The sequence below is a fragment of the Andrographis paniculata genome, unplaced genomic scaffold, assembly GCF_009805555.1.
Source record: "Andrographis paniculata isolate CXL003 unplaced genomic scaffold, ASM980555v1 Contig36END, whole genome shotgun sequence".
In the NCBI taxonomy this organism is placed as follows: domain Eukaryota; kingdom Viridiplantae; phylum Streptophyta; class Magnoliopsida; order Lamiales; family Acanthaceae; genus Andrographis; species Andrographis paniculata.
Genome location: NW_026137569.1, coordinates 600,015 through 615,789, shown reverse-complemented (window position 1 = coordinate 615,789; position 15,775 = coordinate 600,015). Strand labels below are relative to the sequence as shown.

The window sequence follows — 15,775 nt, the reverse complement described above, 5'->3', positions numbered from 1 at the left end:
TGTTTATTTTTTTAATATATCTAGATAAAATAAATTTTAATTATTTGTTATGCATATAATTTTTATTATATCAAAATACTTATAAATTCAAATTAACATCCTATTTAAAACTAATTTCAAATATGAATAAATATAAATTAATATGTATATGTTGCTGTCTATACTAGCATAAAATTCGGCACAGCACCATCCGGTACAGAACAAGCCAATAAAGAACATCACAACAAAATAGCAAAACTTGATGCTTTCCTATAAAGACAAAGGAAACAAAACTGGCATCTTTGATGACACAATAGAGTAATTTTCATGTGTACTAGAAGATCACACTTAAAAACAAGTCATGCTGAAGTGAGTCCGAGGTATGCTGCACACAAGGTCAAAGCACAGGTGACAATGTAAGCGGAGGCGACGATTACCGGTTCTCTCATTCCACATAACTGAAGGTGGTGATGCAACGGCACCATCCGGAACAACCTGAATCCTCTTCGCCACAGATATTTTGATGCCTTGAACGAAAGGATCTAAGACACGACAAATTGATGATGATATGCACAAATAGCAAGGCTAGAGTTAAACCAAAACATAAAAGAGGTGCTAATAATGGCTATGGCTATTGCATATATGTACCTGCATTATAACTGAAAGTGCTTCCAAGACAAATACACCCGATGACACGAGCAATGGGAGAAACATGCCGGTGCAGGAAGCCATTGCAGCAAGAGCACCTCCTAAAGCTAAAGCTCCAGTTTCACCCATGAATATAGATGCTTTGTATCGGTTTTGAAATAGAAAGCCAATACATGCTCCAGCCATTGATGCTCCAAATATGGAAAGGTCTGATTATATAGTTTGAACAAACTAAATGTAAGGAACCTATGAAAAGAACTATGTGCGCAATTGCAACATTAAAATATGGATACAGCTGAGGCAGAACGGTAGAACAATTTGAATCATAAGATCACCAAAGGAAAGAGTCTTGTACCAGAACATATTGGAAGAACCACAATCGACATTCCAATAAATGCTAAAGCAGCAGTCCCCGCAGCCATTCCATCAAGCCCGTCAGTTAAATTAATTCCATTTGCCATGGAAACAAAGCAGAATGCAGTTAAGGCTGGGTAAGATTTCTGGAGACAAACAAGGCCCAAAGGTGCAGGCAAAGGGACCACCATTTTCCTGACATACAGATTACATTGGCACAAGTGATTATGTAGTAGACCGATTCCAGTAGCATTCTTTACAACAAAAGAGAACATAAAAACTTCTAACAACATTTCAGGAAGTTATTGACAAACACCAGCACAGAAATGATGGTAAAAAGAAATGTCGTGCTCTAGCGTAAAATTTAAACCACCATGAGGGATTGGCATCGGGTCCTAGAATAGTATCATCAATTTAAGACAGCAAACAATGGCCCTACTTGAGCAGTTCTGAACTCATTTTATTATTAAATACAACAAATTGACACGTTACGGAGATAGTTTGATCTATGCTCGAGGGAAGCATACTTTTTGTTAAATTCACCGTTAAAAGCATAGATGTTTATGAGTGAACCTTAAAAAAAGGTTTGATGAAATTAGTTACTAGATGATATACATGCTGTAGGGCGTTGATATGTCTGTTGTGTAGGACCAGTATGAGAACCATGTTCCAACAGCAGTCTGAGCAACACAAAAATCTCAGATTAGATCTATAACTGAAACAATGATCTCTAGAACAATTATTAGACAATGCAACCGAAGACTCAAGTGGATTTACCTCCAACAAAAGCCTCATCCAACCAGGTAGGCCATCAGTATTGTTGATGTTCAAGAAGTCATCCATTAGCCCAACTGCAGCAAAGGCAATAGTTGCGGCTGCTGCTCCAGTAACTTCAATGGAAGAAAATTTCAGTACAACTTCAGCAACAAGTAGACCAATCGGTACAAAATACAATCCTCCCAACGTAAGGATCTTTTTCTTATTATAGTGTTGACGAGGCACTGCTTTCCTAACTATGGAGTGAAGCTTCAGCATATGAAATAATGGAACACAGATATAGCCAAAAGATGCTGCCAAAACCACAGAGATAAGAAAAGGCCGCATCAAGTGGAATGGCGAGAGAGGCAATCTCACAATACGCCACGCACACTGATCCACAAGTAAAAGTAGGAATGTTGAAAACAATACTAGTCCAACATTGTTCAGAATTCCATAAACAGTCCTACAATCACAGAGTTTCAGGAAGACACTGTATTACAATATGCAACATAACTTGCCAAGTTCACCCTATCAACAAGTAATTATTCAATAAAAAACCAAAAACCAGACGAGTGGAAAACCAACCGAACATAATGTAAGCATAAATTCATACATGTATGAATATAATCACAAAAGATTTTTTCATAGGACTATGGTCATATCATTCTAAAAAGAGTGAAAAGACGATTCAAAGTCAGGTTTTCTGAAAGTTCTTACTTTCTTCTACTCCTTGTTCTTCCAAGCATCGCAAGTCTATGTGTAGTCACCCTTAAGGAGTCCTCAGGTGCTAGCCATTCCTCTTTCGTAGAAGGCAAATCAACATCAGTTATGGGCTGCAACATAGCTTCCCCATCACTGTTGTCACCGTCACTTGACGAAAATACATAATCAACTGGCTCATTGCTGTGCCCCCAGTCATCAAATGACGAAAAGCCTGCCGAATCCTGAATATGGAACAATATCCATTTATCAAGAAAGCACAATCCAAGTACGGAAAATAATGCGGACATGTTCTAATTCAACCTAGAACCATCTGCATTCAGCAAAGAACAAAGCTTTACAAGATCCCAATACATTATTAAAAGTTACAGACCTAACAATGCTAAAGGTTCTACTTAGACATCCAAAGATAGTGCCTAAAATCCTCCCCGCAAACCATCCTGACAAGTATCAGGCTTCTTCTAGATCGACGTATTCATAATGCAACAATCAACGCATCCATGCACACTTCACCATTTCAACATTTTATTTTAGATGAGCAATTTCTGTCCAATCATCCCACCAAATGTAAAGAAATCCACATTACAATCTTCTTCATCAGCCCCCAAAGTGAATTAATCACACAAAGAAACCAGATGAAATGCATTAGCGAACCATGGATTTAACTCAGAGCTTAACACCTCAATTAGGGTGTATCCTTAGTTTACTAAGCACACGTCAACGCTGTTATGTACGTCATAAAAGCAACTTTGATCCAAACTACCGATACACGAGACATCATTAAATCAGCCGCCGACGGCACAGAAACAACCGCACAATTCTTTCTACGCGCAACAAGACCGAATGTTTAAAGGCGAAACGAACAGAAAAACATAATTAATACATCATCCATTGCGTAAACGCGAAGTACTCCCCGCCGCATGCGAAAATCATGACTCCGAATCCGCGAATCAAATAACTACATAGAGGAAGAGAAAATAATCATTCCAACCTGCCCAAACCGCAAAAAAAAAAAATCACAAACATCAGGGCCTTACATCATAGAATCTCCATTTACCTTGCGATCGAGGTAACAACGGCGATTAAGATTCCGGCAATTGAACGAAGTCAGCTGCTGGGTCAGAAACCTTGAACCCGACAAACCACACAAAGCATGAGATACCATGACCATGTATGCTTCACGGCTCCACCACCAAAAAAGATGACTACTGCAGGCGGCGGCCACCGATATACAAAGATTGCTGTTAGGGGTTAAAGAATACCACGCGCCACATCGGCGCGTGCCTAAATGGAGAGATCCGACCCGGTCGCGGTCGCGGTCGCGGTCTCGTCACTATCGAGGGATGCTCTGTCTCAGTTTATAGTCCTTTTATTGATTTATTATAAAATAAATTACTGTTTTGTTAAATTTTTAAATTTAAATAAAGTATAGTATAAATAAAAATTAATATAATATTTTAAATATAATAAAAAAAATATAGTAAAATTTTCCAAACTAAGTATACAAAAATTTTCACTAAATTTAAGGGATATGTTTCTTTTGATTTATTTGGAAAAAAAAATAATTTAAAATTATTATTAAAATAATATATAATGAGACTAAGTAAAAATTTGAACTTTGGTGATTGTTGATGTTCCCCAATGGCAATACTTTGAGTGCTGCTTGGTCATGTGCTTTTGCTGCAGCTTCTTTGTCGTCATAAGAGGAATGTGTCTGTTTCAGTGCACTATATATTACATGCAGAAACACGTTTTTGAGGTTTGGACAAAGTCGCTTTTTTGCTGATAAAGTGTGTTGGGATCATTTGGTTGGGGCTTACAGAATAATATTAGGCCCAATACAAAGTACATATAACTATTTGTTTTATCCGTCGGGCCGTGGTTAGGGCATTCATTTCCGCGCACAACTTACGTCGTATTGCGGTCGCATTGTCTGCCGGCGAATTAGGGTTCTTTAGGTGTACAAAGTCATGTGGCCGGGAGTCTACACCGAGATTGGCACAAAGGTGCGTGGTTTTTTTTGTTCGAGTTATTGTTTTGAATCAGATCATTTGATATCTTTGTTTCTGCTTCCATATTTGGGTGTTTATAAACTTGTCTGCGTGCTGAACTCGATCTTTTGTGAAACGATTGCGAGACGAAGACTTCACACTCACCGCTTGCTTTGACACTGGAGTTGTATGTAATTTGTCGTATGCCGTGCGTATTCGATGCAGTTTACGCTTGGATTGGAGATTTGGCAATGGTATGCTCTTGGAGTTGACGAAGGGAAGGTAAAAATTGTGCCAGGAATGTACAAGCGACCTTGTTTCAAAAGGCGGTGTAGCACTCCCATCCGCGGCCCAGCCAAGTTCCTAATTAATTTTCTTAACCCTAGCCTCCAAACCTGATGCATTCCACGACTCTCTTTTTCCCACGACCTCGCACTCGACTCACCTTCTTCTTCTTTGTCACCCACGGCCATCGTCACCGTCATCCTCTTTTTTTATCCGGCTTCACCTTATACTAATTCCTCACCTTCATCGTCCTTTTTGGCTTTATCTTCGTCGGACATATTGTAAGTTCCTTGCACTATTTTTGATTTGTTTTCTGTTATCAAGATCAACGCCAATCAGGATATGGCCGATTGTTAATGTGATTTATCTTTTATATTCATGGGCAATTGATTAGTGTGTGTTATTAAGGTTTTTTTTTTTTTTTTTTTTTTTTTTTTTTTTCCCATTTGGTCTAGGGTTTGTTGTTTTGTTGTAATACTATTTCAATTTAAATTCATAAGTCAACCAAACTTTTATTCAAGATCCTTGTTGATGTTCAATTGCACATTCAGTCAATATATCACAAAGGTTAACTGTTAAGATCTCTGCATCGCCCCTTGTTAAGGCATGGATGCTATACCTTTGCAGAAATCTCAATGGGCAGGGATCTGAAAATTTTCTTCCGGAAATTAAATAATCTTTAGCTAGGTTCCTTCATTTACTTTACCATGCTTCCTAATTATCCCAAACGGCTGGTATGTTTGCGATGTGGGTTTGGGGCTACCATTCCATGCATCCATCAGTTATACCACATGTGCCGTACAATTCAACCAATGTGTGTTAATCCCCTATTGTGTAGATCCAATGTATGCGGAAATCATGTTTAATGACATGTTTGGTAACTTGTGTTGATGTTGATAATGTCATTGCAGTTCATGAAGCATTAAGGATGTGTGGATTCTTATGCTTTTAAGGCCAAGTCGAAACGCCAGTAACAATACACATTTTTTTATGAACAGGCTCTGCAGGGGCTGCGCAAAGTTCCTTTCCTTAAGGACAAGGTGCACTAATGACACTGATAGTTTTACTTTTATTATTACTGGGGATTAAGTTATGAGTTCTTGCATTCTCTCGTTCATTCTTGCGCTAGTGTTTTATAAGCACACCATGTTTGTGCTTCATACTTAGCTTGATAGCTCTGTTGCACTATCAGTATAAGGGTGTGTTCTAATGGTGCTTCTTTTGGTTTCGTTTTGCATTTTGATTTTTTGAGGTGAAATAGTTTATCATATACCTTCATACAGCGCCCTCCGACGAATGTGTTAACCTTAAAAGAATGATAAACTACTTCAATCTTACATTCCGTTTCTAAGGTTTGGTAAAATTGAAATTTGTTATATCTTAGAGTCAAGGTTTACATACATTAAGAAATAACAAGGTCTTAGTTCTTGTGCTTTCCATTTTATTTTTGAGTTCAGTGTGAATATTATTGCATAATTTATTATCATGTTAGCCGTACATGCTTCAATCCTGATAGAAAGGGGACTGTGTAACATATTCTTTTGTTAACATTTAGATAAACTATGCTTTCAATTTTTACACCATATATTTTGTGTATTTCCGCTAAAACATGGATGCCAAATGTGTGTGTTACCTTTTGTTTCTTAAAAAGATTATGTAATTATATATTATTAATGTAGGAAAATATTGGCAGCATTCTGCAATGCAAAGATTTCTTGGTGGTTATGCAATGAACTTTGGTAAGTGCTTGTGGTAATTGCTGACTTCTATGTTGTTTTTGCCTAAAGCTGTTAAACGAGCCTAGCGAGCTCGAGTATTGATTGTTCGAGCTCGACTCGAACTTGTTAGTGGTACAAGCTCGGATCGGCTCGTTGAGAGTTCGAGCCAAAATAGTGCCTCGTGCTCGGTTCGTTAGGCTCAAATTCAAGATCGAGTTCGAGCTCAGTTTGAATTTTATATATATTCTATATATTTTTAAATATATAAATTAAATATATTTAATTTTATTCATAATTATTATAATAAAATATTTAAATTTTAATAATAAATATAAATTTTGATATAAAAACTTTTATAATAAATAATATAAATTAATTATTACTAACGGGCTCAATTTAGCTACTCACGAACCGAGCTCGACCTCGGCTCGTTTGTAAAAGAAATAATTTTCGAGCTCGAGTTCAGCTCATTTATCTCTATAAACGAGCCGAGTCGAGCTTGGCTCGTGAGCTACTCGATTCTTTTAACAACTCTATTTTTGCCTTTCTGTAGTTATAGGTCTCCTCCATTAAATTCAATGCTAAAAGTCAAATTCTTTTTTAGTCGGGAAGCATTGAATTGATAAAGCTATCAGGTGCTGCTTTTGATTGTGAAAATAATTTGCTGTGGTCATTTGCCCACTTGTATGGCCAATGCAAGATCCCATTTATGTTGTATCTTATTGTCTATTTTTTGTTGGTTTTTCAAATCTGTATTGTACAATATTGCAACTCGTTTTGTTGTGTTTACTTGACATATTGTGATAAGGTAATGGCTTTGAAGCAGAGAGGAGTACGAGCTGACTCTCTCTAGTACTGCAACATATACAAATGTGCCAAGGAAAGCTTGAGCCGTCAGAGTGATATCCTGTTAACAATGCCAGAGAGCCTGCCTGCTTCCTGCCAGGTGTATTTCTAATTATATATATATGCTTGATGATAATTTTGCTTCTTTTCTTATTGTATATTATACTCACTTTATTGATAAGTACCCAGGCATATTGTGAAGAACAGTGGATATGCAGTTTCTAGACAAGATTACTGGATTCAGAAGTTTGCCTACTGGCTGTTGGTGTAGTACATTGGGAAGTTGAATAAGATCATAATTGGGGGAATTCATTATAATTGATTTGCTTGGTTTAGTTTCATTTGTTTCAACTGTTTTTGGAGATTTCTAATTCAAATGCACAGAGACTTGGGCATATGCTTCATGGCAGAAGCTTGGTAAGACACATTGCCTGTATCTATGGGGCAGCCATTATTTATCTGTTTTTCCTTGTATTATTATATGTGTGCTTTGGGGTGTTGAAATTTTTTCTTGTAAAGAGGTGCCCCAGTGTTCTTCCTTGAGATTCTTTAGCATGCTATCTCGACTTAATAACTATCTTAGTTTGCTTCGGGAAATGGACGTGGATGGCTCGATATTTGCAATCAGTTTTCCATTTTTAGCCGTTTTGAGTAAGAAAGTGACGAATGAATAGATTTTCCCAGTGTTAGCATGCATTTGAAAAGCTGTTTAGACCATTCCCATCTGCTTAAATCTAGGACAGTTAGTCCCCTAAGGCCCATTAAAAGCCCAAGATGTTAACCGTTCGGCTACATCTTATGCCCGTTGAGGACAACTAAATGGACCACCATAGCCAGGTACAGAAAAAGCAGGTACATGAGCACGTGTTGTCTGCCAGCTCTCAGTCAAACACACGTGCAATAGTCGTATCCCTTCCGGCCCAATACTGTTTCTACACAAGCCCATGCAGCTGAATACAAATATTATCACAGGCCCGTTGAACAGGCCAATCCAACAGGCCCAATTTATCTAACCCAACGGCCGACATAGTCACGTGCTGCCAGCCCATAGCCAGACAAACTGTCAAGACCCATCTGGCCCAACATTGTTTTCATTTAAACCCAATGGACCGACAGGAAAACGTTCCAGTCTTTGTGCTGCCTGCCCATAGCCAGACAAACTGTCAAGGCCCATATGGCCCAACATCATCTTCATTCAAACCCAAACGTCTAAAATGTCTTGGAGGCCCATCTAAGTGACCCAATAACTGTCATCCAATGGACCACAGGCCGTCTTTGTGCTGCCTGCCCATAGCCAGACAAACTGTCAAGCCCCATATGGCCCAACATTGCTTTCATTCAAACCCATTCGGCCCAGTATAATGTCCTGGAGGCCCATCCGAGTGACCCAATAACTGTCACCCAAAGGATCGACAGGCTGTCTTGGTGCTGTCTGCCCATAGCCAGGAAAACTGTCAAGGCCCATATGGCCCAACATTGTTTCATTCAAACCCAAACAGCCCAGTAAAATGTCCTGGAGGCCCATCCGAGTGACCCAATAACTGTCACCCAATGAACCGACAGGCTGTCTTCGTGTTGTCTGCCCATAGCCAGGCAAACTGTCAAGGCCCATATGGCCCAACATTGTTTTCATTCAAACCCATTCGGCCCAATATAATGTCCTGGAGGCCCATCCGAGTGACCCAATAAATGTCACCCAATGGACCGACACGCCGTTTTCGTGCTGTCTGCCCATAGCAGGCAAACTGTCAAGCCCCATGTGGCCCAACATTGTTTTCATTCAAATCCAAACGGCCCAGTAAAATGTCATGGACGCCCATCCAACAGACCCAATAGCTGTCACCCAACAGACCGACAGGAAAACATGCCGTCTTCCAGGAGCCTGAGAGGCACACTTGTAGTGGTCAAGGCTCAACGGCCCAACGACCGACAGTCACGTGCTGCCTGCCCATAGGCAGACAAATCCATGCGCATTTGTCAAGTCCCATCCGCAGCCCAATATCTGTCACCCAACGGCCGACAGAAACTTGACAGCCACATGTTTAGGTGATCAAGGCCCAACAGGCCCAACGTCACTTCTATATAAACCCATACAGCCTAATTAAGTGTTATTAAAGGCCCATACGGCCCAATTCAATGTCATTAAAGGCCCATCCGACAAGCCTACGGACTGTCACCCAATAGCCAGACAAGTTCACATGCTGCCTACTTGAGCCTGACAGACTCACATATACTGGTTAAGGCGCATCCGACAAGCCCACTGACTGTCACCCAACAGCCAGACAAGTACACGTGCTGCCTACTTGAGGCTGACTGACTCACATATACCGGTCAAGGCCCATTCAGCCCAATGCTATTCTATCCAAGCCCATATGGCCCAATAGTGTGATCAGAGGCCCATCCACAGACCCAATGGCTGTGTCACAACACGTGCTGCTGCATGAGCTAGACAAGACAAGCTCACGTGAACTCCCGGCCCGCATCATTTCTATCCAAGCTGATCTACCCTTTAACAAGGCCTCTCTCTTTTTTCAAACCATTTTTGCTCCATGAGAATAATATATATTTTCCAAAATATCAATATAAAAACTTGGAGAGCGTTTGTTTGAGGAATTGGATTGAATTTACACTATTCATCCAAATTTTTTTTCCAAAAACATCAAATCAAATACCTATTTTTTATTTTTTATATTATACTAAAAAAATCAATTTTACATTCAAAATATTACATCAACATCTATATTAGGTTATAAAACTATTCAAATTCAAAATTCTTACTATTCAAATTTCACTCAAAATTCAAACCCCCAAACAAACACACCCTTAGAACCTACCAATTTCATCGCCACAATGAGAGACCATCCTCTGGCTTATATAGAAACGAAATAAAGCAGGCAGCAAAAGCAACCACAAAGCTTCCTCAGAACACCCACAACTGTTTTCATTACACACAACTTCTCTGGGCGGCGGGCCCCGCCGGGGTCACCGGGCTCCGGTGCAACAAAGCCATATAAGTTAAAATGTGGCAAGTGTTTTAGATATAAATACCCAAGCTACTTCAGCAGCGCCAGCGCCAACAATCGGGCTTCAATTTGCAGCCAGGGGGCGTCCCCTGCCCATCGTGAAGCCTTTGGTTCCATCGGGCATTCTAGGACCAGGCGGCGGTTTCGATGGTTCGCTGCCATGATTCGAAAGTGGCGCGCCGTGGCCTGAAAATAGAATTGGATTAAAAATACAAACAAATTGCTTGAGAGTGTAAAATACTGAGATACACTTTACCATTTGAGTTGTGATACTTCTGTCTACGCCCCCGTCCTCTGCCACCGCGGCCTTTGACGCCGTTCTTTTCTCTAGGGGGCTCATTCTTCTCCCTCATCACGTGATCGATATCCTACAAACCACAAGAGAAGAGAGGCAGCATTCAGATTATTGCTCGAAATATGTAATAATGTGCACTAATTTTGAAATCTGTAGTACCTCTTCATGTGAATCATCGTGCAGCTCACTAGCATAGTGATGCTCCTCGTTCCCAGCCAGATCACATGTTTCGGGCGTGCTACCTTTCTCATGCTCTGATTCCTTCCATACTTTCGGCTTCTGCCCTGGCTTTTTCTAAGGGGCCAAAACAAATTTTACAACTCCAATTATTGCACCGTGACCCGAATCCTATAGCCAAAAATGAAAAAAGAATACAATCGAATAGGGTGGAAGTAATACCATTTTCTTAAGAAGTTTGACATGCAACCCGTATCTCCAATCTTGCTCGTTATTTAAAGTAGCAACCTAAAGCATACTACCGTGAGGCCACCGGAGCAGATAGATATAAAAACACAAAATTGAATGAAAACATATGCACAGAAAATGAGGCTGTTTTTACACTCACAGCTTTCTCAGCAGCCTCCACAGCATCATACTCCACGAGGGCGTGTAACTTCAGAAGAAAAAAAAAAAACAGTAAAAACAGGCAAATAGTTAGCCCCCTTAGAAATTGCATTTGGACAACCAAAATTGCAGGTTGATTTGCTTTATGCGTAAGGGTAATTTGTCCACTTCAGGTTAATTTCTTTGAATCAATGAGTTTTTTCAGCATTTCTATCCTCATGACAAGTAAAATATATAAAGATAAAAATAAATAAAAAGCATACCTTCCTACTTATTAGCTTCTCAGCAACCGTACACTTTTTCTGCTCTCTAGCATCATGTGGTTCGCGAATGGTAATACTCTTTATGCTAAGAAAAAAAAAAAAAAGACAATAAAGGAGTGCTACCAGATCGGAAAAAAACAGATAAACAGCATAGAATGAAAAGAAAAAATAAATAAATCGACTGCCTACTTTCCAGCTTCACCAAACAACCGTCGAAGATTCTCAACTGAATGATCCTCGGGTAGGTTCTCAACAAGCACAGTGCATACCTGATAAAATTTGCGAATAAACGGTAACAGAGAAATTCGTAGGAACAAATACAATGTTGCTATTCCAGAAAAGTCATACCATTGGATCCCTGAACTCGGTTAGTGGGAGGGGATGAAGTCGCTTCACCTTTTTCCCATTTGAACTAATAACCTGCAGAAAACAGGCTTGATTGGTAACAAAGGGCGGACAAAATTAACAATACCATAATGTAAGGACACAGAATTAGGAATCAGGAGATATTTCTTACAAGAAAGGAGGATTCCTTCAAGGCAGTCGCAATGAATGAGGTATCCTTCGTGAGCTTCTTCATCTTCCTAAAAGAAGCAATAAGCCCAATAGGAACTGCAAACATAAGAATATGATTTTTAAAAAGAATAACAGATTCAATTGGAAGGAAGATTCAGAAATTAAAGATCAATGTAAGGACTTAAAAAAACATAGCCATTTGAAAAAACAAATGTAGGGAAAGTTTGAAACCAGTTTGGAGGGAGTAAGAAGACAAGTCTAGTTACAGGATTTCTAAATTAAATACGGAAGTATACTTAGAGTAATTGCATTGGAGGGATTTCTAAATTTTATAAGATGATGCAGAAGGAACTCAAAGCTATCCAAGATGTTCGATAATGTTGGAAATTAGTCTGCCAGAAATATCCAGGCATTTAATAGAAGTGTTCTAGTCGATGCAAATCAATGCATGCATTGGCTCAAATCCTCACTTGGATATTCCATTTTTGGCAGAATGCCTTCAATGGAATATCCAAATTATATAGCTAACCATGACAAAAAGAGGAGGCTCGAGTTTAGCCAAAGCAATTTAATATCCTAGTATTTCGACCAATAATAACCGAATCTTTTAAGTATAAACATGGCATTGGCAAGGTAAATAAATATGGAAACAAGACAAAGCTAAAAGCTCAATCACTAACCATATCCTTCTGCATTTTTTGTAACATATTTCATCAAAAACTTGTCGCTTGGCAAGTTTTCGTCACTAAAATAGTACTCCACCTGCAAAATTAAAAGCCATTATAGACATAGCCTCATCGACTGAGCAAGTAGTAAATAATGTAACTGGCAAATCAAGGATTAACTTTTACACAATTGCATCCCTTAGAAAAAGACTTCCAAACATACACAGGGCTTAAATGTCATGATCAGATCATAGATGATACCTAACATGAAGGAGCTATAAGATAAATTAATCATCGCCTATACCGGGTAGTCAAAACCTTAAAATTATTACATAAACCCTAAACTTATTTGAAATTAGTGCAGAATCGCGAAGCAACAGTTAAAATGAAAACCTGAGATATGGTAAAAAAACACACAAACATGATCAACCGCCGCTACAAATCTACAAACATCAACAACTCAAAAGCTACGGTTAGGGTTTCGATTACAACACTAGAATAACTTCTATAAAGTAACCGTAGAGAAGAACAAATACAAAATAATAATAAAAACAACAGGAATCAAGAACAAGAAGAAAGGCACGGGTAGAAACAAGTTACCTGCTTAATAATCTTGCCGCGGAGATCATCGGATAGTTCGGGGTTCTCAGCCGAGGGCTGCGGGAGGCGAAAATCGGCGAGCTCAGGAGACCCAACCGGGGAGAAATCGGGGTGATCTTCTTCGTGATCAGCATCAAGATCGGCGGGCACTTCGATTTCATGTCCCTCGAGATTTTCCATGGGATTGGAGAGAAAGGGGATTGAAGAAGAGTCTAACGGAGTAAGGGGTAAAAGCCACCGGCTCTCGTTTCCCCTTTCTCGCACCCTCTCTCTCTCTAACTCTCTCCGCCTTTCCTCTCGAAGTAATTTTTCTCAGAAGACGTCTTATATAAACTGCTCAATTTTTTTCAATTTTTTTTTAAATATTATTCTGGTCAATAAGAATATTAAGGAAGAAAATCCGCATTTCCAGCTTTCCTTTTTGGTTGCTGTTTTTCATTATAATTATTATCATTTTTAGCGTACTATCTCCTCAAGATGAGTTTTTTAAGTCTGAAAATTTGGAAGAATCTGGAAATTTTAAGGAAGAAAACTTCAGCCCATAACACAATACCTAAAGGGCCGAAGTACCAATTACAAGTTTAGGCCGGCCCAGAAAGTGATATGGGTTACTCCAGATTTCAATCACGAGAAACGGTGCAGAGACCCAGAAGAGAAGTCCTATTGTGGAAGGAGCAAGTGGCGGTGGTCGGATCGGCGTTGAATCGAGAATAAGAAAACTGAATTGGAAGCATACGGAGGCTGCAGTGCGATGGCGGCTCTGAAGGAACTACAGCGTGACCTAGAGAACAAGGCTAGCGATCTCAACAAGCTTCAGAAAGGTTTTTTTTTTGTTAATCTAAAACCCTAGAACGCGGGGACGCATTTTAGTGTGTGAATTGTTTGTCTGAAGGTATAATTTTTGTGTGATTGATTAGATATAGCAAAGAATCATCAAGTTCGGAAGAAGTACACTATCCAGCTTGGCGAAAATGAGCTTGTACTCAAGGTGAGTCTTTTGTTGCAATTTCATTGTTTATATCGAAAGAATTTGTGGGTGTGAATTTGAATGTCGTTGTTATGTAAGTTTCCTTTGACGAATGTATTTTCTTTGGAACTCTTTTGAAGGAACTGGATTTATTGAATGAGGATGCAAATGTGTACAAATTGATCGGTCCAGTGCTGGTGAAGCAGGACTTGGCTGAGGCCAATGCTAATGTTCGAAAAAGAATCGAATACATCTCTGCTGAATTGTGAGTTCTTACAGCTCATTGGTTTTGGTTTCTGGGAAACTTTTGGCATCCTTTGCAATAACTTTGTATATATGTTTTATATTGGTTTGATGATTCATGTTGGATATTTGCATTTAAGAATGTGAACTAATAGTTGAAGTAGAGATTAAGCATAGATGGCACACACCTAAATTCAATTGATGTTATGTGTCGTCGTCTTCTTGTTCTGTATATAATTTGATGACTTCTTCAACCATTTATTTTTGTTACAGGAAGCGGCTAGATGCTACTCTTCAAGATTTAGACGAAAAGCAAAATAGCAAGAAAGAAGCGGTTGATAACTCGAGACTTAACTTTCTTCTCCCTTCTACCATGAATTATTGAATTTTGTCGGCTGTTACTGTAAATATGTTAGAATATAGCATAATTGTCTCCTTTGTTTGTCGAGAGTGCTTATGACATTGCATTGTTGTTTTTGCCAGATTTTCAAGGTTCAACAAAGAATTCAATCTTTGCAAACAGGAAAAGGCAAGGCATAAAGTGTGGGCGAGTGAATTTAGTTTCCAGGTGATTGATCCAGATAGTTCTGAGCATAAACAGTCTCACTTGTTTGAATTGCAAAGTTTTTTATCGGTAAATTATCATTTTGTAGTATACTGGCGAGGATAATGATGTTCAAATTTATAGATCCATCCAAATTGCGTGTGTGGATTACTTGATTTTCTGTTGAATGGTATCATTCATTCGAGTTTTTCTAATTGTTCTTTTCACACAATTCGATATCTAGCCTTTGTGATGAATGATTGCCGTAATCGAATGATTACCTGCATGAATGATTGCCGCAATCGAATGATTACCTGCATAGATGAGTAGTGTAAATGAAGAAGAGATAAAGAGCACAATGGTGAAAGGATAATAAACAGACCTAGATTTGCTGTTGAACTTAAATCTTTTGTGAGTGTCTAAGTAAATTGCAGTTTCTGTCGGCTTTTGTCGTTTTTTGATCTAGTCGAGTAGCTGTTTGAGAGAGTCAAAAGTTGATGCATATCTCGGTTCTGTCATGAAGAATTAATTCTGGAATGTTCTGTTGAGAAGCCTTTTCTTTCTTTCTTTTTTAATGGGAATAAAATTCTTCTTCTGGTTATTGGCCCGATTATTTCTGTTCTGAGAGATGATCTTAGTGTGGAAGAACCATACATGCTTTAGTGTAAGGAATTGAAATTGACTGTTTAGAATATAAGGAAGCTTTAAGATGAAGTTGCTTTATGATAAGAAAGAATAGCATATGATGTTGGCCTTTCAGAAGTCTCTTGATAAGAAGGAACAATGTGCTCACCA

The 15,775-nt window shown here is 38.9% G+C and overlaps 3 protein-coding genes and 1 long non-coding RNA gene across 8 annotated transcripts; 2 read left to right on the top strand and 2 right to left on the bottom strand.

Moving 5' to 3' along the window:
* Positions 1 to 123: 123 nt before the first annotated feature.
* Positions 124 to 3,784, bottom strand: LOC127249634 (phospho-N-acetylmuramoyl-pentapeptide-transferase homolog). 2 transcript variants are annotated; one of them, XM_051272543.1, is made up of 8 exons: positions 3,518 to 3,784; positions 3,344 to 3,418; positions 2,458 to 2,684; positions 1,759 to 2,203; positions 1,597 to 1,661; positions 983 to 1,176; positions 628 to 836; positions 124 to 521 (listed from the first exon to the last, which is right to left on the bottom strand). In XM_051272543.1, the coding sequence occupies exons 1-8, from the start codon at positions 3,629 to 3,631 to the stop codon at positions 339 to 341; spliced, it is 1,512 nt and encodes a 503-aa protein (XP_051128500.1). In that variant the 5' UTR covers positions 3,632 to 3,784; the 3' UTR covers positions 124 to 338. The 2 variants fall into 2 exon arrangements, with proteins under 2 accessions (XP_051128500.1, XP_051128501.1); XM_051272544.1 differs by having other exon boundaries at positions 3,498 to 3,618.
* A 252-nt stretch (positions 3,785 to 4,036) lies between these two features.
* On the top strand, positions 4,037 to 7,804 carry LOC127249638 (uncharacterized). 4 transcript variants are annotated; one of them, XR_007838448.1, is made up of 6 exons: positions 4,037 to 4,466; positions 4,604 to 5,017; positions 5,648 to 5,776; positions 6,416 to 6,475; positions 7,263 to 7,400; positions 7,490 to 7,804. It is a non-coding gene; the product is annotated as an uncharacterized LOC127249638 (long non-coding RNA). The 4 variants fall into 4 exon arrangements; XR_007838449.1 differs by having other exon boundaries at positions 4,048 to 4,466; positions 4,677 to 5,017; positions 7,483 to 7,804; XR_007838446.1 differs by having other exon boundaries at positions 4,056 to 4,466; positions 4,677 to 5,017.
* Positions 7,805 to 10,151: 2,347 nt separating this feature from the next.
* LOC127249635 (la-related protein 6A) lies at positions 10,152 to 13,538 on the bottom strand. Its single transcript, XM_051272545.1, has 11 exons — positions 13,227 to 13,538; positions 12,642 to 12,723; positions 11,963 to 12,057; positions 11,794 to 11,865; positions 11,635 to 11,714; positions 11,446 to 11,530; positions 11,184 to 11,231; positions 11,018 to 11,083; positions 10,778 to 10,912; positions 10,580 to 10,691; positions 10,152 to 10,509 (listed from the first exon to the last, which is right to left on the bottom strand). Exons 1-11 carry the CDS (start codon positions 13,404 to 13,406, stop codon positions 10,388 to 10,390), a joined length of 1,077 nt encoding a protein of 358 aa, XP_051128502.1. The 5' UTR covers positions 13,407 to 13,538; the 3' UTR covers positions 10,152 to 10,387.
* Positions 13,539 to 13,859: 321 nt separating this feature from the next.
* LOC127249637 (prefoldin subunit 6) lies at positions 13,860 to 15,195 on the top strand. Its single transcript, XM_051272548.1, has 5 exons — positions 13,860 to 14,047; positions 14,144 to 14,214; positions 14,334 to 14,458; positions 14,710 to 14,770; positions 14,920 to 15,195. Exons 1-5 carry the CDS (start codon positions 13,978 to 13,980, stop codon positions 14,974 to 14,976), a joined length of 384 nt encoding a protein of 127 aa, XP_051128505.1. The 5' UTR covers positions 13,860 to 13,977; the 3' UTR covers positions 14,977 to 15,195.
* The last annotated feature ends 580 nt before the right edge of the window (positions 15,196 to 15,775 follow it).

Coding starts and splice junctions, on each gene's coding strand:
- LOC127249635 (XM_051272545.1), bottom strand. CDS start 13,406: ATGGAAAATCTCGAGGGACATGAAATCGAAGTGCCCGCCGATCTTGAT. Junction 12,724..13,226: donor GCGGCAAGATTATTAAGCAG/GTAACTTGTTTC, acceptor TTAATTTTGCAG/GTGGAGTACTATTTTAGTGA. Junction 10,510..10,579: donor GAAGTATCACAACTCAAATG/GTAAAGTGTATC, acceptor TTCTATTTTCAG/GCCACGGCGCGCCACTTTCG.
- LOC127249637 (XM_051272548.1), top strand. CDS start 13,978: ATGGCGGCTCTGAAGGAACTACAGCGTGACCTAGAGAACAAGGCTAGC. Junction 14,215..14,333: donor AAAATGAGCTTGTACTCAAG/GTGAGTCTTTTG, acceptor ACTCTTTTGAAG/GAACTGGATTTATTGAATGA. Junction 14,771..14,919: donor AAAATAGCAAGAAAGAAGCG/GTTGATAACTCG, acceptor TGTTTTTGCCAG/ATTTTCAAGGTTCAACAAAG.
- LOC127249634 (XM_051272543.1), bottom strand. CDS start 3,631: ATGGTCATGGTATCTCATGCTTTGTGTGGTTTGTCGGGTTCAAGGTTT. Junction 2,685..3,343: donor GCGTTTACGCAATGGATGAT/GTATTAATTATG, acceptor TTCCATATTCAG/GATTCGGCAGGCTTTTCGTC. Junction 1,662..1,758: donor GGATGAGGCTTTTGTTGGAG/GTAAATCCACTT, acceptor TGTGTTGCTCAG/ACTGCTGTTGGAACATGGTT.